The sequence below is a fragment of the Siphateles boraxobius genome, unplaced genomic scaffold (genome assembly GCF_051911475.1).
Source record: "Siphateles boraxobius isolate OS27281-9 unplaced genomic scaffold, OSU_SipBor_1 55, whole genome shotgun sequence".
Lineage (NCBI taxonomy): Eukaryota > Metazoa > Chordata > Actinopteri > Cypriniformes > Leuciscidae > Siphateles > Siphateles boraxobius.
This window is the reverse complement of record NW_027509181.1, coordinates 8,542,433-8,564,965: the sequence shown is the minus strand read 5'-3', so window position 1 is coordinate 8,564,965 and position 22,533 is coordinate 8,542,433. Positions and strand designations below refer to the sequence as shown.

The 22,533-nt window shown below is 37.2% G+C and overlaps 1 protein-coding gene across 21 annotated transcripts in view; it reads right to left on the bottom strand.

Annotated features, from left to right (window-relative positions):
* The window catches only part of ank3b (ankyrin 3b), a 174,867-nt gene that overhangs the window by 108,538 nt on the left and 43,796 nt on the right, over positions 1–22,533 (bottom strand). For 2 of the 21 annotated variants that reach the window (XM_077206038.1, XM_077206042.1), the window contains exon 1: positions 4,593–4,778. The exons of 15 other annotated variants lie outside the window; for them this stretch is intronic. In XM_077206038.1, the coding sequence (XP_077062153.1) occupies positions 4,593–4,709 (117 nt within the window). In that variant the 5' untranslated portion in view covers positions 4,710–4,778. Of the gene's footprint in view, positions 1–4,592; positions 4,779–22,533 lie in introns of those variants that run through there. 4 more of the 21 variants (XM_077206036.1, XM_077206037.1, XM_077206034.1 and 1 more) reach the window with 2 other exon arrangements.

Below are 22,533 nucleotides of genomic sequence, written 5' to 3'. Positions count from 1 at the left end.
AATGAAGCAGCTTGGCTTGTTTGCTCTATAAAGGTGGGGGTGATGCTGCTGCTGGTGGCAGCATGTGTTCATGTGTGTATATGGGCTCTGAACTCCATCCCCCTTTAAAACATGTGCATTTAGTAATGCACGGCAGGAAGCAATATTGCACTCAAAGCACCCACATTAAAAAGATAAAGAGGTAAAGACAGGGGGGTGGAAAAGAACGAGAGGGTGTGGGGTGAAAGACACTCCAGCTAAAATTAATTAACAGCTAGGGGTTAATGTTTCTGTGCTGGTGGCAATATCTACTGATTCAAATGAGCCCTCAGTCAATCTGTAAATTGAAGCAATCCTTTATGAGGCTTAACAAAGTATGCTACACTAGTACAATTTTGATTTGCTCCTCAGTTTGTAAAAAAAAAAAATGTGTTTACAGTAAAGGACCTACATTGGAAGTTTATGGGGCAAGACATTTCCTATTATGAAGATTTCCTATTATGAGTTGTGCGCACCCTGAGCATACAGTGTGGAAATGACAGGAAAAAAAAAAAAAAAAAAATTATATATATATATATATATATATATATATATATATATATATATATACATACATACATACTGTATTGCTAACATGTAATTAAATAATATTTAATTGTTTTTACATAATTGTACAAAATTACAGCTTGCATCGAATTTTTTGGAAAATTAAAATATTCTAAAATAAAATATTCTATTTTTTGATACTTAGATTTTTCCTAGTTTTCTTCACACGTCACATGTATCACATTTCACCTCGAGCACGGTACAAAACTAGTACACCGATTTTTCAAAATCACTGAAATGATTAATTATTATGATGAGAATGTTTTACTCTTGTTTTGATTGTTATTATTTGTGTTGTTGTCAATAATACAAAAAATTATAATGCATTTGAAGATCATATATAGGATTGCAGTTCTCCATAAAATAAAAGGATGAAATGTGTTCAATCACTAGAAAAAAAAGAAAAAGAAAAAAAAACACCCATACACAACATTCAATATTTTTTATAAACTGAGAGGAGTTCAGATGATTTTTTATGGCAATCAACAACTTGTATTGAACCCGGAACATCATAAATCACTGTCCGGCTCAATGAAAGTCCAAGACGCAGACAGCGTTTGTAAAATATATGCATGAATTATTATTACATTTACATCATTTACTCTGCACCTGCCAACCAGCGCACAGGACATAATGAGCTAAACTCATGTTGTTCAGTTCACACGGACTCATACAATACAATCTGTCTACTCACCTGAAGAGAGAAGTGTCTGAAAACAAGTTGTTTCTTTAAGGTGGGTTTCACATGCACAATAAAGAAAATAATCAAATCAAACGTGACTATCACGCAAGTGGGCAGTCATCCAAATGCCTAAGTGTTTGTTTTCATTTGCTCAGGCCAGGGACGAAAGCAAAGCGCTGCCAACAGCCAGGAGGCAGCAGACTGGAGTATGGATTTTTTTTTGTTTGGTTCGCCTGCGTGCCTCGACTGTGCATTGAGCTTGACACCTGATACACCGCCAAGTGCGTATGCACAAAAACTCCACTCCATCTCCAGTGATGTCAGCATCCCAGGACAAGTACAAACCCGGAGTTCATGAGGGTCCACAAAATTATTAAGCTAAGCAGCAAAAACTGTTGATAATAATGAAAAAAAAAGTTTCTTGAGCAGCAAATCCACATATCAGAATGATTTCAGAAGGACCATGTGACACTAAAGACTGAAATCTCAGCTTTGCCATCACAGGTATAAATAACATTTTAAAATATATTTGAATAGAAAACAATCATTGTTGGCGCCAATAGCCTCGTAGGCAGCGCGCAAATATATTAGCAGAGTTGCGCTTCGGGCATCCCGAGTTCGAATCCCGGCTTGTGGACCTTTCCAGGTCAACCCCCCCCCCCCAACTTTGCATCTTGCCAACTAACTGTCCAGTCATGCCTGTTTTTCAATTGTAATAAATAATATTTCACAATATTACTATTTTTACTGTATTTTCAATCAAACAAATGCAGCCTTGTTGAGCATAAGCCGCTTCTTCCAAAAATATGTAAACAATTACGGTACTGTATATAGCCCAGAATATCATAGACTTGCCACCAATCCAGAACAACACCCTGGCAACCACTCAAATCATGGCAGTGTATTTTTTTTCACAGTCACATTTCCTTCAGAGAATGTAAAGATCTAGACTGTAGTGAAATCAAGAATGCGGCTACACTAATCAATGTGACGGATCCCAGATTGAGCTCTAGATGCAGATCCATAAACACCCACTAGGCTAATAAACAAGGCCAGAACTAATGATTTGGCTGTCAGTTCTCCTCTACGAGCCTCACACATCTTAACACAATCAATAACCCAGCAGAATCTCTCCTTGACCACAGCTATACTGGGAGTCCTCTCTCAGATTCTCAGGTATCGATACCCTGAGCGAACGTTTACCATCAGCTCCCATTATACAAGCACAAAAAGGTTCATCCCAAATTGGAGTCGGAAAAAGAGCCTAAGAAACAACCTTACAAACCTAGCCGAGTACAATAGCACATACAGTAAAAGTGCTGAGATGTTCTATGTTCTGCAGGTACGATTGTTCTATTAGACTACACTTTTTTTCTGGTCACCGGGATGTGCTGTGTCAAGTTAAGTGGTCTAAATGTGTGTATATATCGTTTGTGTAAGGCGTAGGAACATAAATTGTTCGTCCAATCTTTGCATTCGGTCCGATACAATTTCCAATCTGACTGTCAACGTATGTATTTTTATACCTCAGCACATCCTGCTCGCGCAGACATCACACGTCATCAGAGCGTTTCATGCTACGCAGATTTAGACAGATGTCAGTCACTGAGCACCTTATGTTTTCAAAGCTAGCTCGCTATTGCTAGCCTCACCGAAAATTGCCTAACTTACCTTTCAATTAAACTGATTAAATTAAATTGAATTATTTAAATTTTCTGCAAGGACAGATTCCATGTCGGGCTAGTGAAGCATTTAGGCTTTTTTAGCAATTAAATTAAATTAAATACTTATTTGATTTCCTAAATCTTAAAGGAAAAAAACAAACAGATTATTTGTAATCTCAGACTTTTAAACCCTTCTGTCATCTTTGAAAAACTCATCTAGTCTACTAGAACAAATCTTCAGGTACATTCTACTGAGAATCTTCTATACATGTTATTCAGGTTACCAACATATGCAACAGTTTTTAATGAGAATGAATGAGAATGTGAATCGGTCAATGGCCTGCGTAAAGTCCTAGCATGTAGATATTCACCCACACGCACACATCAATAACAGAGGTCATAAAGAGTTAAGCTCTCAGTCCTTGAAAAGGGTGAAGGGAGGATTTCAATCACGACATGACGTCCCATGAGGGACAGAACGAACCTGGCTTGTTAACACTATATGCATTTACTGTAGTCTGGCGGGTTTCATACATTTAGCTCATAGTTACCTATACAGTGCTGATAATCTTTTAATATTAAAACCATACATCATCTTTGTTATGATATTGCTGCTATTTAAGGGGGATTGTATGATACATTGTCTGTTATGAGACTAAGACACGGGTGCAAATGCATGAACAACTCAATTGCAGTCGCACGCTTTCAAACTCTCAAATTAAGCAAGAATGTCACAGAAATGTCTCCATAATTCATAAACAAATAGGATATCCAGGCATTTCTGATCGTTGTTTAGTTTGCATGATTCATTCTTTGGTTGGTTCTAAGGAAACAGCAGCTAAGACAGAAGCAGATGCATATGCTGATAGGTAGCAGAGATGCCGAACGCTGAACTGTGACTAATGGGATGGCTTGATGTAGGTTTGTAATGGGATTGAAGCTGGCTGGGACGGGGAGGGGGGGTAATCTTTCATGAACCCCGTGGGAGAGGGTTCGTGAGCCCCCGGGGGTCTGGATGCAAAGCCTGCGATAAAAATGACACCAGTCACGCTCTCACGCATCAGCGTGGAGAACGAATCCCACTATGGATCAAAGACAAAAACACACTCACCCACACGCGTCAAAAAAAAACAGACAACCGCCACTTTATTCTATGAAAACCTCTTAGCTTGTGGCATTAAAAAAACATGGATTAGAACGAGAAAGTTAAATAAACTACTATGTGAATTTTATGGCTATATTGTATCACATACATCTAATCGAGAAAGAGAAATATTAATAATATAGAGTCAAAAAAGGTAAAAATCAGCCTTCAAAAACTGCTGTGCGCATGTCCAAGTGTGTATTCTGCAGTCTTGCTGAGCACCTTCTTTGTGAGGCACATGTTCGCCCTATAAATAAGCATTTCCTATCCACACAGGACATAGCAGCATCACTGCAGTCTAACAGGCATCCACTTTAAAAACCTATGAGCCTTCTTAATTTCTTGTTTTAATTTCCAATTCTTGAACTGTGAGACCAAAAAAAAAAAAAACCTGAAAGTGAGATCCCAGACCTTTAAGATGCTTCCAGACAGCCCGCCCAACCTGCATGCCAGCATCAAAAACCTCAATCAAAAACCCCAAAAAGGCACAACCCTCAGAGCCTTGACCTATTGGTACCTTTTTCTTTGGTTCCCGGATCCTTTTTCGGCTCTTTTTCTTCTTCTCTTTTTCTTCCTCTAGGGCTGTAAGATCCAAATCTGCTTTTTTCTTCAGCTGTGATGCTGCGTGTGCCATGATGCAAAGCTCAAGTAAGATATCCTTTAATAAAGTAAAGTGTCTCCCAGTCAATAAAGACTGAACAGTATCCTTCCAAAGCACAAAGACAATAAAAAATATATCTCTTAGACACTCTCTATGTGTTCCTGTGAAGAGCCACCGAAGAGCTGAGGATGGGAAACTGCATTTGTGTGAGAGGAGATGAGCATTTCTTGGAGACGGTGCTTTCCTCCTGGCGCTTTTTTTCCAGGGTCCTTCTGGCCCAACCTGAACCCATCCCCACCGTGCAGTCAGCCGGGACGGAGAGCAGCGGAGAGAGGGATGAGAGAAAGAGAATGGGTGGAGGGCAGCTGGGATGGAGGATCTTACGCGCGTATCCTTCGCCACCAGCTGGAAGTGTCTAAGTGAGGGGAGGAATGGGGGGGGTTGATGCTGATGGTTTCTGTGTGCGGATTAACACGCCCTCACATGCATACGTACACACACAAACACACACACACACACACACGCAAAGAGGGGGATGTCTGTATTGAACCGTCATTGCTATCTTGAGCTTTCCTGTAGAGCATAACAAATTGCTTTATTCAGAAAAGACAACCTAGTCTATTGGGAAAATGTAACTTTCTTACAAGGTGGCGATTTAGCATGAATTTGTATGATCTGAAAGGTACGGAAACGTAAGAGTTTTAGAAAAAGTAAGCATGAACATCCACCCCTAACCCTAACTGGAGCATAAGCACATTATACGAAAATGTATGGATGAGACTGTACGAGTTCATGCGAATTAGCCAACAATTCGCTAAAACGTAAAATAGTTTGAGATTGTGCCGGAAATTATAATTCCCCAGTAAAAATTCATCTTGACAACAAGATCAGTTTACTTGAGATGCAAACTGTGTAGGATATTAAGGCTTGTTTTTCGCGAATATATCTTGAATAGGTTTGTTCCCCGCCAGTGTTTTTTTTTTAATTGCCAGCCATCGCCAGCATTTTTGATCATTTTCACCAAATTTTCATTAGAACACAAAACGAGATGTTTTGAAGAATGTTCATGCTGCTCTTTTCCATACAATTACAACGAATGTGAAGCATTCGAGCAGCAAAATGGACACCAAAACAACATAAAAGTGGTCCATATTGCTAGTTTGCTATATTACAAGTTTTTTTATGATGAACTTTTCAATAATGACTTAAATTCTGTGTCTTAAAACAAAATGAAACACACAGGTTTGGATTAACATGAGGGGGAGTAAATTAAAGAATTTTCAATTTTGGGTGAACATTCCCTTTAAGTTTAATGCACTAACCTGAATCAATATGATACATTTCCAGTCCCACAATGAACGTGAAAATTATATGAAACGTAGTCTGATAGCCACAACCAGTCAGAACATTTTTGATATTTAATATACAGCTATGTGGAGCTGGGTTTTGAACCAATGACATTTCATGGTGGGCGGGGCTAACTTAAGCAACACTGCATACCACGTTATAAGTGAATGTAACTTTTATATAAGCATATTTTGTCTTACTACACTGGTAGATAACAATTAAATACTGCAATAATAGAGCAAAATTTGCCGATATTGATATATTAAAAAATGCTAATTTATCATACACACACCAAATATTTTGCTAAACCTACTCAAAAAAGTCTCATTGCCAAGTAAAAATCGTTTCTTTCTTTTTTTTAGTGGCCGTGGTCAACTAAAACAGAAGACATTTTTAGCAGTTATCGATTTATTGCATCACAGCCAGTGTGTAAAACATCAATACATCTTTTAAAATGTATTCTTAAAACAGGAAAAGCCAATTGGGTAAGAAAAATAAACTCATAATATATTGTCTGTAAAGAAGACTTAATTAGCTTCTCAAGAAAACCTAGGCTATCTTGTTTTATTTATGTATAGATATTTTCACTAGGTAAAAGACAATACTACATATAATCCTTTGCAGTGAAAGCTCAAAGAAACAGATTTACCTTCACAACAGAGATGAAACTGAAACTCAATCTACAACGAGACTCAGTTTTGCTTTTCTCCACATTTAAAGGCAAAGAGAACCATCTGAATCGAGATTGAAGCCTTACTGCTGTTGATAGTGTCATCTTATAAATGCGAGCAGCATGTGTTATGTATTCACACTGTTCACATGTTCCCGCTCTGTTCTGTGCACCACCTGAGCCCGTGATGGGGACTGCAGTCGCTAAATATTAATGAAGTGTCAAGAGGTGGGAGACATTCTTCTGATTGGATGAATGAGAAAGAGCTGTGCAGCCACTGGCTGAGGAGAACAGCGGAAGAGAGCGGAAACATAGCAAGAGAAAGCACATTAACTGTGTATCTCAGCCAGATCAGCATTTAAGAACATAATTTCAATGTGTTGCTGGGCAAATGTCATCTCGGTCGCAATTTCCTCCATCTGTTTCTTAAAAAGAGGGTCGTTTGTGAACAGATAAAATAGAGAGATTAGCTTGTATGTAAATGTGTTTTAAATAATTCAATCCCTGATTACATATTCAGCACATTAACAAGTTTCATGAGAATGACTCCTTGTTAGGCTTTTAATATGATATATAAGAGAGAAAAATATCTGTGAGGGAAAGATTTCTCTGCTTAATTCTGTCTTTATTATCCTAGACATTCGACTATAAGCATAACGTCTGGTCCACTTGGCTTATTTTAACCAAAAAGTAAAGCTTTCTAGATTTCTTTCACAGACATAACTCATAAAAATGTAATTTTAACAATTAAATGAAAGTCTTGCCCTCGCAGGAGTTCTTAGGTCTAATTAATCTATGCATATTCAAATATGCAAGTCTGAATTTGTGTTAATGCAAATGGGGGTTGAGAGTAGTACAGGGCAAGATTTCTCCAAGTTTTATCCAAAAAGATGAATATGAATCTGGCAACATTTTATTAGGTTTCAGTGTGTGGGCAGTTCAGAAATGTCTAGTGAGTGGCGATATAAGGCTTAAAAATAGCATACCCCCTACACTAAACCCTACATAATTGAAACCCATAGTGTTAACAAAAGCAATATGAGATAAAAACGCATTTGCTGAAGCAAACATGCCATTTTAGCTTGCTTCTATATGCCTTTAAGCTCTTTTATCGTGACTCGTGTTATAGCGCTCCACAATGCACATTTGCTACCAAGCAAATTGACTATGTTAAAAAAGCCATCCATATGATACCTTACAAATCAAGCACTAGAGTAAACGTTTTGAGGTCATAACCAAGTAATTTGCAAAGAACTGTGATAAAAAAAACAAAAACTTTTCCATCACTTGTTAGCAGAGATGGGGGACTCGAGTCACATGACTTGACTCGAGTCGCAAATTTAAGGACTTGAGACTTGCTTGACTAAATTAAGAAAATGACTCGACTTGAATTTGACTTGAGATCCAATGACTTGAGACTTGACTTCACTTGAACTGTATGACTCGAGAATGACTTGATATACATTTATCATCGCAACATCAATTGATGAACAAAATGAAAGCAACGGAACCATTGACGCCAGTTTGAAGAATGCCTTTGGTCGCATAGGAATTATACTTGAATTGTGAATTGTTTAATACCTTTTAATGGTCTTCTGCAATGTTTGAGGCATATTTATTTTTTCATGCTTTAATGTTGGCCTAATTTCAGTTACATTTAGATTTTTAATGCTGCTGGTAGCTGGCAACTACCCCCAAAACGCTGACGGTTGATTTGAGTGAAAAAGAGTAAAAAAATTTGGTATTGCCACTAGTGGAAACTACAGTGAATTGTATAAATAGGTACGTTACGTTCTTGGAGTTTTGCAAAACTGCAGCTAGAGGCACGTTTTTCCAATAAGCCTCGGCTGAATCATTAGATATAGGCCTACAGTAGTAGAAGGTCTTTTGGAGTTTACTTGAAGAGATTCAATAATTCATGATGAAATATTGACCATTAGCTCCAGAAGAGTGCTGGAACATGTAGGCTACTGTATGACTACACAGTTCATGAGTTACCAATACCATCCAACAATGTTGTGTTTGTGAAGACACCTAGCATTTTACAGTGGATCCGACATCACCTGAACAAAAATCTGGAACGATCCAGTGAACCGTGATATGCCTTCTTTAAATTTTAAACAATGACTAAAAAAGGTTAATTACATATTCGCCCAAGAAACACAATAATTATACACATAGCGATTTGAAGTAAATATTGCTACAGTAAGACATTTAGATGAACACCTAAAAACTGCAGAAGCATCAATCCAGCTGATATCTCTGCAAATTCTACTGAAGCTGCATTAAAAGTAGGTCAGACTGAGAGAGACTCTGAATAGAAAATGTCCAGGGTATTTCTGCACAACACCGCGCAGGTCTGAAGAAAAACTAGACAAGCATTCAGTGTCGCTCCTCTGTACATCATCTTTATAAAACGCCCAGACTATGATATTTTTATGATATCATTGATTAAATCAGATAATGGCCTCTCGTTAAAGCTTCTTTGGAAATAAATCAACCCGTCCCAGGACCGAACAAGATCTTCAAATTTTCCTCCCAAAAATCTATTTTAATAGTATGACAAAGCATGCGTTGGTTACTAAAGCCAGGTCCATCTGAATGCAATGACATCATCATAACATGATAAACTCCACCCATCTCTGAGTGATGTAATCAAATGGTTTGAATGGTTTTCTGACCATTCTCACTGCTGCTGTAAATAATTTGTCATTACTAAAATAACCCATAAAGCAGTATTAGCACTACCCACTATATATTCCATAATCTTCAGTGTTTAAAAGTGAGAGCGATCCAGAGCAGAGACAAAGACATTCAATAACTCATCTGTGTCTCGGGCTCCCTCTACTGGACGACAAGAGAAGTACATGACGAACAATAACAACAAAAGAAGTGAACACATCATTTCATTTAGAAAGGGTTTCGACAGCAAATGTGCCAAACATGTAACTGAAACTGCTTATGTAACACTTATAACACAAAACAGTGTTGATGTAACAAGCATGAGTGACTCATCAGCAATAAATGTTGCCCTCAATTGAACATGTTTCAGTCGTAAATGTTGTACAATATGTACAACATATTGTATATTCCATAGAATACGTGCATATGTTGTTTTCTCTTTACAAAAAATGTCTGCATCGATTACATTTTATTTGTTTTACACTAAATGCACACTACAAGCAATAGGCTACACATGAAACATATCTGCGTCATCATGTTTAATTGATCAATAACTATTTGAGGGGAGTTATTCATAAAATATAAAATAATAAATTGACTCATTAAAGGAGTTTTGTGACACCACAGCAGCTTTGGAACAACACGAGGATGAGATCTTCATTTGTCAACTTTACTTTTATTTTTTCAACTAAATGGTAAATTAATGTCATTCACCTCCAGCTGTGTTTAGAATTTGTGAATTTCAACTAGAGACATTTGTTTTAAATTATGTTATGGATACATACAGGTTCATACACGTTCTACTCATTGCACTACCACAGTTTAACCACTAGGGGAAGCAATAACCGAGGAAAAGCCAATAGGAGCGATTTTCTTTTCATACAAAAGCAAGTGCTGGATAATACATTGAAAAAGAATTAAAAAAAAGACACATGCATTGCCCAGTACTATCAGGTGACGAGATCACAAGCGAATGTCTGTTTTCTTACAGACAGCAAGTGAATAATGGAAAGCAGGGCTTGATGAATGATCCTGTGAGGATTCTGACAGGGCTAGATGTCTGGTGTTTCAAATCTAAACAGATTAAGTCAACATAAGTCAAATGATCTGCTTTGACGACGGTCAGACACCTCAGTGAGGAGCATTAATCAGCACAAGACCCGCTTTCCAAACGTGTAAGCACTTTTACACTGCGATACTTCATCAGCAAAAAGCATAGTAAGTCAAACTGCACGTTCACCAGGTTTCATTATACCCATACATCCTACAGTCAGGCGAATGCATTCAATTCTGCAGATCACATATCTAAAATCAAAAAATGCATAAGCAGGCTCTTTAATGAAAGCAATTTACAGGACTGGGAATCGAGAACCAGTTCTTAAACATTCGCCTATATTATAAAAAGGACACTTAATAATTTTTCATGACGTCGTTAACAGTTGCTGACCATCTTTATTCCTGTGTTGTGTACTAAATTACTTTACCCTGCTTCCTGCACCAAATACTGGATTTTAATGTTACAGAAAACAGTTTTTTTTGTTTCTTTAGTATAAAGTTAGGAATAATTACTTCAAAAGTACCAAAATATCGATTAGGAATTGAAATCAATACAATCTTTACAATTCCCATCCACCTGCAACTTTTAACCAAACCAAAGTAAAGGACATGTTTCAGAGATTTAAAGTCAGCATGAAACGGTTGTTTTCTCATTTAAATACTACTGCAGCTCCAGAGACTGACTTACAGTATCTCCATGAGGTTATATTTCTATATGTGTAATATGCAAAACAAAGGTCGATAGACTTTACTTCTGTTCGAAGGCTTAGTATGGTGCATCCCACATCATTCCACAGCAATGTGTGAGGAAAAAATGGAGCAATCTCCAAACTTCATGAATTACAAAAAGTCATTAAGCTTACAAAAGCTGTTACTATGAGTAATGAGGAAAAATTAACTGTCATTGAGTTATCCATTCGTTTTCAATCTGGGACAAAAGCATAGAAGGCAAAGCTCCAGGATATGGCCAGCAAAGAAGAAAACCTCAATGGCAGCATGCAGAGAGTCTGCACAGACCTTCCGGCCCATTAACCCAATTGGTTTGAGAGTGTATGTGTGTGAACTCTCTGTACGCTCTAGATATGTGTTAGTCTTTGAAGTCCTGTCAAATTTAGAGTCAACACGAAAAGGCATTTGCAACCCATTTTACTTTCATAATGTTGCGCATTTCCGAAAATATAAAAAAGTAGGACGGATCCATCAAAAATAGAGTGGTTTGTAAGAAGTTGGCTTCTTACAGCGGAATAGAGGCAAAAATAAATGTGATTGCAAAAGACTACACACCTCCTGAATCAAAGCCAGCAAATGCTTGTTGAAACTTAAGCAGCCTTGGTGACGTCTCATGAAAAAGTCATTTTAGAGACGGAACAAACTCATTTTGCTTCAAGGTTATAAAGAAAAACTTTTTTTATGATTAAACGTGCACAATACCACCAAGGAGAGTGTGTATTAAAGAGGACCTATGCTTTTTTTTTTCTAGTGTGCGTAATGTTGCTGTTTGAGCATGAAAAAGGTCTGCAAAGTTGCAAAGCACAAAGTCCAATACAAAGAGAGTTCACACCCAGAACAAAAACTATGAAGATAACTATAAATTTAACTATATTAGCATCCACACCAGCGGACGATATAGTTCTGTTTATTCTAAGCGTGTGCTTGTCTGCCACTTTAAATGCTTGAGCTCATTAGAGCAGGATGGATTCTGATTGGCTATGATATTGATTTTTATTGTTTATAAATTGGATAAAATAGTTCTGAAAGTGATTTCAAATACATAGTTTCTCTGTGCCGTTATTGTTATGGCTGTGGTGTGGACTCTGCTTTTTTAATATTGAGAAAGATTTTTACAACTATATCTTTATTGCTATCTTTATAGTTATTGTCCTGGTTGTGAACGGGCCTTCAGGCTACGTTCATACTGCAGGCTGAAACGACCCAATTCCGATTTTTTTGCCCCTATGCGACCTGTATCTGATCTTTTCATGACAGTCTGAACAACACAGATCCGATATGTATCCGATCTTTTGAAATGCGACTTCAATTTTAAACGGCCAGGTCACATGTATCTGACCCGCACGCAGTGTTGGGAGTAACGCGTTACAAAAGTAATGCATTACAGTAACATATTACTTTTTGCTGTAATGCAGTAGTGTAAGGCATTACTAATCAATTTTCAGTAATATTTTACTATATTACATGTTCAGTTACGCTTGCGTTACAACACACTTTTAGTTTTAATTGTAAAAAAACAACAACAAAAAAACACCAAGACCGCGAGACATTAACAAATGAAAAATGCCAGTAGGCTAAGTTACCTGTTCGTGGTCAGTCAATAGCCGCGTGTGGTGTCCAAGTTTGTAAATAAAGAGTAAATGGCAGCGTCTGATATATTTTTTATAGCGATTTATTTTTTAGAGGAGTGCCGTGAGGCATGATTTCGGTCTCTGTGCTCGCGCTGGCCAGTGGAAAAGCGGCTAATGGGTGAAGAAGAAGACTGTAGCCCAGTGGCGGTTCTAGAGGGGGGGCCAGGGGGGCCCGTGCCCCTGTGACAACAAGCTTGGCCCCCCTTGTGGCCCCCCTAAATGTGGAGTGTGAAATAATTTTTACAAAACTGTTTTTTTTGCTATCGTTGTTTTCGTTGTATGCATATTATTTTTTATTATTCTATCTTTGTGGATTTGCTTGTTCACGTGACAATTCGCATTACATTCGCGGGAATCGCGGCAGAATAACGTTAACGTCTGTATCCTGCACGCGAGAGAGGAGAGAAGGAGAAAGCTGGTAAATGTCAGTTCAGTTGCAAGTTCATTCTTTATGTGCGTATCGGGTGTGCGATGTGTATTGTCTATTATGATATTGTAATCAATGTTTTAACTGTATACGATGCACTGTGAGCTGACATCGCATTTGTCTCTCGTCCTTTCACTGCTGTGTGCGGTTCATAGGTAGGCTATGTCCCCAAATTAGTTTATGTCTTATATTTATATCATATTTATATCGCTGTCTGTTGCATTGAGACTCTGCTACGGTTTCATTTTGAAATTCTAGTAGGCGAAATAAAGGGAAAACAAACAGCGATGATTTCTTGAAATCCGCGTTTTGAAGGAATCACTTGCTTCTTTCCCGAATGAATCAGCCGTTTGAACGAATTCGTTGAATGAATGAATCCTTCAACTCACTTATTAAGACAGTGACTTGCCGCCGCCTACTGGCGGTTTTAGTTTCATATTTAAAGTACCCTTTAATTAAAACGTTAAAATTTGAAATAATTTCATGTTTAAATATTGATTTAAAAAAAATCTCATAGCTTTATTTATGCAATTGTGAATGGAGTGTAAATATATTAATGCCACTTCTGTGTCTCCTTTAGACTGCAAAGATGGATTTTGATTAAATGATTTAATTTGACTGGTAACAGTGGTACGGTATAATTATTGTATAATTAAGTATTATTGTATAAATAAGTATAATTACTGTCTAATTTGTATGTTAGTATTTGACATAAAAGGTGATTCATAACTCTAAATAAGTTTAGAAAGAATGTCCATATATAGGTGAAAATGCCCCTGGAAATCAATTTAAGGTGGCAAATTAAATTAATTAAAAATTAATTAAAAAATGAATTTCGGTCCCTGCTGTTAACTGACCACTGCATAGAATATTAAAAAATATGAATATCTTTGTGAGTCTGCTGTCAACAACAGGCCTAAACCAGCCATGTCACCAGCACAAAAACACAATCAGTAAAATATCATCTAATCATCAAAAAAACATTGAAAATATTGAGATATATTTTTGTCAATATTGCACACCCCTAATGTACGGTATGAATTTTGATTTCTTCAGGTTTTAAAAAGCCTTAAATTCGATTTTACAAAATTGAGAAAGAAGGACATCATGTCAATTACAGTTACTGTGACTAATACTGAATATGTAATGCAAATGTAAAAATCTAATGGAAATGCAAATACATTGTTGAATGATTATAAACATGGTATTTTGCCTGTTAATGCCTGCAGTGCAGTGCAGAAAATGATATGACAACAATAAGGTCTAAATGCAACTGGCCCCTCTAACAGCACAACTGGCCCCAGCTTGGCCCCCCCAGTTGAAATGGTCTAGAACCGCCACTGCTGTAGCCTACATTCGCGAGATGGACGTATGCGCATTAGGCTACTCTATTTGTTCTGTGTTTTCTTTCTAAACAGTTAGGCTATGTTTCGATGGTATTTTTCTTGTTTTCATCACGCAATCATTTTTGATGCGGTGGTGACGCGTTACGTAACATGATAAGGAAAGCAACTAAAAGCTCTCACAAAGAACCGGCAAAAGCAATGATTATAAATATGTCAAATATAGCAAGGAGACATTTTAATTGTTTATTAATAAAGATGAAGTTGACGTTGCTGTTTCGCGATCTTCGCAGTAGTGAATGCGCCATAGAGAAATGCACATTCATACAGATAAGCAGAGAGCAGTCCGTTTTCTTTCATTTTGAATTGTTCTGTTTACAAGTTGACATTTCAATATCTATATATATATTTTTCAGGTCTGTGAAGTAGGCTAGGCTACCTTATTGCCTACGCTGAGTATCGGTTAATTTATGAGATGCGCTCCAGTTCACGTGCAGGCGCCTCCGTGTTGTGATCCATTGTCTGTTTATATTTATATTTCAAGTTTTGACTGCAAATGTCACGTCCAAAACGCTGGAATTCCCCAATTTTAAATAATTTATGTAGGGCTGTTTTCGACTAAGGATTTTCATAGTCGAATCTGATTCGTTAGATTTTGCCGTAGTCGACTGGTAGTCGAACCTTTTTTTTTTTTTTTATAGATAGCAGCTAGACGTTCGGTTGAATAACAGTTCGTCTGTTATAGGACAACTCGCTCTACGTTTATTTAAAATGAACAGCAAGACAACTAGAAGTGAATGTGCTTTCCATTAAATTAATCCTTAACAAAAAAAAAAACGTTGCAATGAACGTGCTTTGTTTTAAATAAATCACACACAGTAAACAAAACCTTAACAAAAAAAAACTTTGCAATGAACTTTGCAATTTAGACGCGCAAACTGCATGCCGGTGCGGTGAGACGTAGGCCTACATGCTCGAGCAGATTCGGCTTGAAGTCGTTCATCCTCGGATGCGGCGTCGCGCGCGCTGTTACAAAAAAAGCCGTGCACACAGCCAAGCGAAATGGGGTCTTGCCGGTGTCTTGCGCACCCAACGGAGTGCACTCTTGTGCGGACGCGTCTGGTATAAACAAGGCTTTACTCCGTGTCAGCGCGCGCTCTGATCGGTAAAGGTGCACAGACCTCTCCCGAATCATCTCCAGCACTCAGCCTCCGAAGCACCACTAACTCCGCCTCCGTTTCCCTCGAAAGATGATATTAGTATTTAAACATTCTCTATGATAAAATTTTTTTGTAAAAAATATTTTAATAGCACGGTTTTGGCGGTTATAGAGTTCTAATGACGGTGATCAACTATAACCGTCGGTTATATAATATAATATATATATAATATTATATAATAAGCGTCACACCCCTATTGGTTACATAACACTACTATTCGACTATGAGGTTCATAGTCGAATCAGACTAGGGCAGACTTCAAGTCAGCCCTAAATTTATGCTCAACTAGTTTTGTGGTGCAGGTCTACGTATTTTATAATGTTAACTTCAAAATTCAAATAATACTAATAGTAATTTAAAGATGTGGTAGCATTGGATCTGGACGGGAAGGATAACTCTTGGAGTTGGAAGGGGTGTGTCGCCATTCTGCAGGTTCGTGGATCTGAGTGTCGCGATTTCGGTTTCATATCGCATATCGTTACAGCCTTAGAATGTTAAGTTCTACTTCTGTATAGCTATTTTGGTGAAAGTAACTCAAAAGTAATACAGGAGTAATGTAACGCATTACAATTCTGAGACAGTAATATTGTAAGGTAATTAATTACTTTTAAATTACAGTAACAAGTAATGTATAATGTATTACAGTTTGGAAGTAACTTGCACAACACTGCCCGCACGTCATTGATATGCGACAAACGTCATAATTCTGCGTTGAAGTAGGCGGGAATGAGAAGATAAACAACAACTATGGCGGACGATGCTGAGACCAGTCAATGGAAGGGAAGCGAGGTTTCTGATTTAATTAATATTTGGGGGGACAGCTCTATTCAGGCCATGTTTAGCTACTTCCGCAAACAACAAGTGACGTCGTTGACCGTTGAGTACTCTTTTGCGCATGCGGGTCACTTCTGGGTCATTTCACGTTCACACAGGAGATCACAAAAGGTCGCATTTAATTGGAACCGCATTTAATTAACGTCACAATATGCCTCATTTAAATAATTTATTGCGTTAGTAGTATGTTTGCATTTCCCAAAGCTGTTGACCAATGACAACACTCTTGTCCAGCCGACCAATCAGAGCAGACTGCACTTTTCAGAAGGAAGGTCTTCTAGAGACCGGAACTAAACAGTGTTCCTGACAGACTGGGAAGAGAGGAGCTGCAACAATGTAAAATATATGAAAACAATGTTTTTTGAACATTCAAGCATGAAAACCTATTCTAGTAGACCCCAAAACAAAATCAAGACTTTGTAAAAAGGCATAAAAAATGGCCTCTTTAAATATTCTCAGTAGGGTCGGTTTTCATTACATGTTGACTCTGAACTCAAATTCTGCTTGCCAGAAAATATAAATCAAAATAAATCAAACAAGAGCTGATGGTGACAGTCTTACAGTAGCTGTCTAAACTATGTCATTTCTCACAACCAGTGACCTTTGTTTAAACGGAAGCTTAGATGAACTGTCTTGTAGCATGAAATTAAAGAGCCTTTCGGTTGCATGCGTTAGCTTAAGATTCCACTTAAGAGTAAGAGGAAATTTGACCATCGGCCAAGTTTCCCACGATCTTTAGTGCATCTGATCATTACCAAAAGCACTGGAACAGCAGAATTGAATTGGGGGATTTGAATTGTGATGAGCTGAATAACACTTGATCCATTTATACTAACACTTTATCTTCTATTCTATATCTATTATCTTTAAAAATAAAAATTAAACTAGAAAGGGTCATAGCACTTGCATATTGTTGTCCTATTGTTAGTTCAACTGCTTCTATCGTTCTCATTTGTAAGTCCCTTTGGATAAAAGCGTCTACTAAATCAATAAATGTAAATGAATGTCCGGGCAGTTTAAAAAGTGACAGGATGCCTGTACCTCTGCGACAGAGCGGTCCATTAAAGACGTAATTATGACAAAGTAGTAGTAGTCCCAAAAGTTTGGCTACTATTCTGCTACCCACTCAAAAGTATGTACTTTTTCTTCACAAATACAGTACATACTTTAAGAGCATAGTATTTAAGTAGGCAAGTTGAGGCGCAGCAAATGTATTTTTACTGCTGGAACTCATATAGCGCAGATATTTGACTAGCGGCCACAACAGCCTCCTTCAGCTGTGTTCAAGGAGAAAACCCCTGTCATTTCACACGTCTGCAAAGTTTGTGAAAGCTTCATTTTTCAGACGGGGCTTGTCATCTCCGATATTCCTTTATCTGCACAAACAGAGGTGCCGATGACAAACAAACAAAGGCTGAGGGAACACGACTGGACCTCCGAGGTGTCTCCATCAGGGACCCTGTTTCGTGTAAAACAAGATCCAAACTGCACAGACAGGCCTGACTGTCAAGAAAAAAGAGAGTCAGAAGTACTGAATTATGCCGGAAGGGTACTAAACAGTTATTAATACTGGCAGCTGAGCAAAAAATCAAGGGAAGGTGAATTTGACATTATCACTGTGATTTCATTTCAGCTACTGAATGGCCAAGGCAATAGGGGTTTAACAATATATCGTGTCACAATATATCGCAATACAAAAATGCATCAATATGTATCGTGGATAGTGACATTATGTATTGGTGTATAGTTCACCCAAAATGAAAATGTCTCTGTGTGAGAAAAAATTCAAGTTTACAGAGTTTCAGCCTCAGTACTACAATAAACTTCTATATATCATTTTAAATATAAGGTATAATAATGCAATGGGAGAATATTTGTGGGTCCTGATCATGCCAAATGTCTTATGTTACCAGTAAAAAGTGGCCTATATTATTTTAAATATTTCTAGTCAGTGACAGAGTGCAAGCACATTCGTCAAAAATAATTCTGTATTTTCAGCTTCAGAATTATGAATATTTTTATTCTGGTGTCACTATTGTCCTTGTCCTGTGCATTGGGTTACCAGCACCAATTCCAACCTTATTAATTTCCACACCCAATGTAAATAAAATTTAATATTTTAATCAACAGTATATTTTTGGTTAATCTTATATGTCTTGGAGTATCGCAATAATATTGTATCGAGATTTCAGAATCGTGATATGAGGGTATATCGTTACTCTCCTACAAGACAACATTTCTCAAACTTGATTTAACAAAAATAACTAAAAATAAAATGAACTGAAATAAATTTCAGAGAATATCTGGAATTTAGATTATTTTAAATTAGTTTTTAATTTTTTTTTAGTAAACAAAGCAAGCAAAATGAGGTTTATGCACAAAACAACATTAGAATATTTGTTGTGCATTTGCTGTATTAGGTGTTGCTCTGTGGTTACTGCAAATGCACTTCTTAATCAGTATTTCTTGTTTTCACATAAAAATATTTAAAGTTCAGAGAATATACAGGTAATATATACACTTAAAGGTTGGATTTTTCCTCGTTTTTAAAATGAAGGCATTAAGATCAATTTCCAAAAGATTATTTTTTATTCCTCTTTTTAGTCAACTTTAGCATGGGTGTGTTCACTTAAACGAGGCACTGTATATTGAATTAAGATTTAAATTTTAAATCTAACAAGATGAGGTTTTTACATAAAATAAGAGCTATTTGCCGATAATAGGTCACACAGCTTTGCTTCTTCAGTAAATGGTATGTTCAGTAAATGCTTGTTCTGAGTAGCTTTTAGTCTGTTGCTTTTGGTTGCCCAGGAACTCAAGAATACAAGTTAAGATACCCATAAAAAAATGTAATCACTGTCCTCCATACATCAGCACAGCACTTTATATGTATATGTGTATCTATAGACATTAAACTGCAGCACAGAAAGCTGCTTTGCTGTCAGGCTCTAATGTGGCAGCTTTCCAAAACACTAGTTGAAATGTGTGCCATCACTAACAAAGGCAGTGCAACAAAGTATATCTATCAAGCAAAGATTTATATTGCTGGCTAAAAGGGAATGTGATCCAAGATTGGTGCTGAGCTAACACCCAATACAGCTAGATTAGCTAAAAGGACAAATGAATGAAACACTTGGCTAATCCGCTGATGTAAGCGCACTGGACCTCAGAACTGTGTTGTGCTGTGAATAAGCTTCCTGAAGCCTGAGGGATATGTTTAATGATGGTAGCAGATGGTAATACCATGGTATTACTAAGGCACTGAATAACTGGTGTCACTTGAGTCTCTTTAGCCACACTGCTGACGGAGCAATACTGTCACATGGACAGAGGAGCATGTGTGTGTGTGTTAGCAGTTAGCCGTCACCCTCACTCTCTGCGGTCATGTCCGTTCACATAACTTATCAAACACCCCATCAAAGCCTCGCATCTTTGTTCATGTCAACATCCAGGCAGCCTTTAACTCACACGTGACCCCTTCTTTCTCTCCGGCCTTTTCCATGCATCCATTACATACAAGCCAAAGTCCTATAGTGCCAAAATATCATTTGCCAGGATCATATTTCACAATGTAATTGTGTTACATCAAGTATTTCCAAAAGTGCAATTTAAATGATTAAAACCGTAGGCTATCAAAGGAAAAAGAAAAGTTTAAAGTAAAAAAATTAATTTTAATCTGATGTTCTCCAATCTTCTTGTCTTTTCACATTTTAAGATGCCATTATAATATAATGTCTTAGAACACTTTATTATATAATATTATAATTTCTTTTTCATAGAGAAATTGCTATTTCGTAGCTCAGGACCCTTAATGAGTTTTATTTCATTTTTTGATCACCTTTGTCTCAGATGTTTCTCCCGAATTCCTTTTGAGAAATAAAAATAGACAACTGAAAGAAATTCAATAAAATAAAGAAAAATCTTAAATAAAATGCTAAAAATGTACAACAATAAACTTGACATACTGTGTATATATATATATATATATATATATCTTTTTTCTTTTCTTTTTTTTTTTACAACAGTAGAAGTACAGGTACATATCAGCCTAGATAAGAAGAGCCTTCAAATATTGGGAGCCTTGGAGTCAAAAATGAGATATTAAAAACGAAACCCTAAAACACACACACACACACACACACACACACACACACACACACACACACACACACACACACACACACACACACACACACACACACACACACACACACACACACACACACACACACACACACACACACACACACACTCAGATATGTGATAGTCAGTAAAACAGCAGTGCAGAAGTGCTTGTGTGTTCATGTCCACTCTGGAGACTTCAGCACAGGTACAGTAACATGCCCTCCTGTCACACCTCACCGAACCCAACAGCAATATCAAAAGCTGCTCTTATGATTTCTGCTTTCAGTCGAAAGGCATTTATGGAGCTTACAGAAATAAGTGCTTACTACCTCACTCACTCCCTCATTCCCAACGTTACTATGCTGGATCACTGAAAAGTGAATGTCTTTGTGATACAAGCTTCATAATACTGCAATGTGTTATAAAAGGGAAATGTGAAAAGGGGCTATTTTGAAATGATAAGTCTCTGGGACTTAAAGATAGAAAACTCTCAACATAACATTAGAGTGGATGGTTAACAGATATATGATCCATAACTAATCTACAGCACTGCTCTGAAAAGAAAGAGTGTCATAACTGTGTTCTGTTCTTTACAGTTTGAGAACATAATGTGCACTGAAGTAATAAAGCATGTGCTGTGTCAGCCTGAGAGCTTTCTGAAATGTTCTCTTGGAAATCGAGCAAAATATTCTTCTTTTGCTTATTCATAACATTTTCAACTACTATACTGAAGGATCTGTATCTGCAGTTAAGAAGAATACCTTAGAGCTGCTGTAAGCAATTTCCACACCCTAGCTGCACCAAACATAATTGCAAAAATAATTAAATTTGTACATGTTCTGAAGAAAACTGGTGTTTGTGGTGCAAAACCCACTTCCTCGATGCCAGAATGTAGTGGGTTGTCGCTAGGGCATTGCTAAGCGGTTTCTAGTGTGTTCTGGGTGGCCCATCCTTAAAGCCTGATATACTCATGGCAAAGTTCTTTTTCGTTCTTTGCTGAGAGGTAAAAAGAAGTTCTAAATATCCAACCAGAGATATATTGCTCGCAAACATCCCTTCGCTGCTGACAGCTGCGTTTGGTGAATATGTAAATATGTGCTGTGTGCTTTCCTCTCAATAGCAAAATAAATAGCAAAATTACACAGCAAAATATGACAGAGGTGAGAAAACAGCAGTTAAGAAAGCATATGTGGATATGTTTGCATAAGCTCTGCAATTCGGATGTCCAGTCAAGTCACGTCACTTTTATTTATATAGCACTTTATACAATACATTGCTTAAAATTAAGCAGCTTTACAGTATTAAATATGACAAAACAGTGTAAGGGTCTCTTTTAATTAGAATTACCACTTTATTTTCATCTGTAAAGCAGTGTATAAAGCATGTGTTCATGTTTTGTATGCGAAGGACAAGTCAAAGAAGGCAGAGCCAGCGTATTCGCAATGGACCAATGGTAGTTCAAAGGTGAGTTTTAACTTTTCCGGAAATTCAATGTGGATAAGCCAACTGTTGCAACCTTGTACATACACAATCCTTAGCGTATACGTAGTAATAGGCTGATATATCATTCATGCTAAAACATTTGGTGATATTTACCTGTTTTGAGATGATCAGAATCAGTCGATTAATGATTAACAGTAGATGTCCTTTCTAAAATCTACGGATGACTCTTGTCAATAGATAAACTACTTTATTGTATTAAATTTTACATAAACATACCGTGAAGTAGTGTTTATTCATAAAACGAATGCACATCTTATTTACATCTCATTAAATGCATTATAAATATTTGC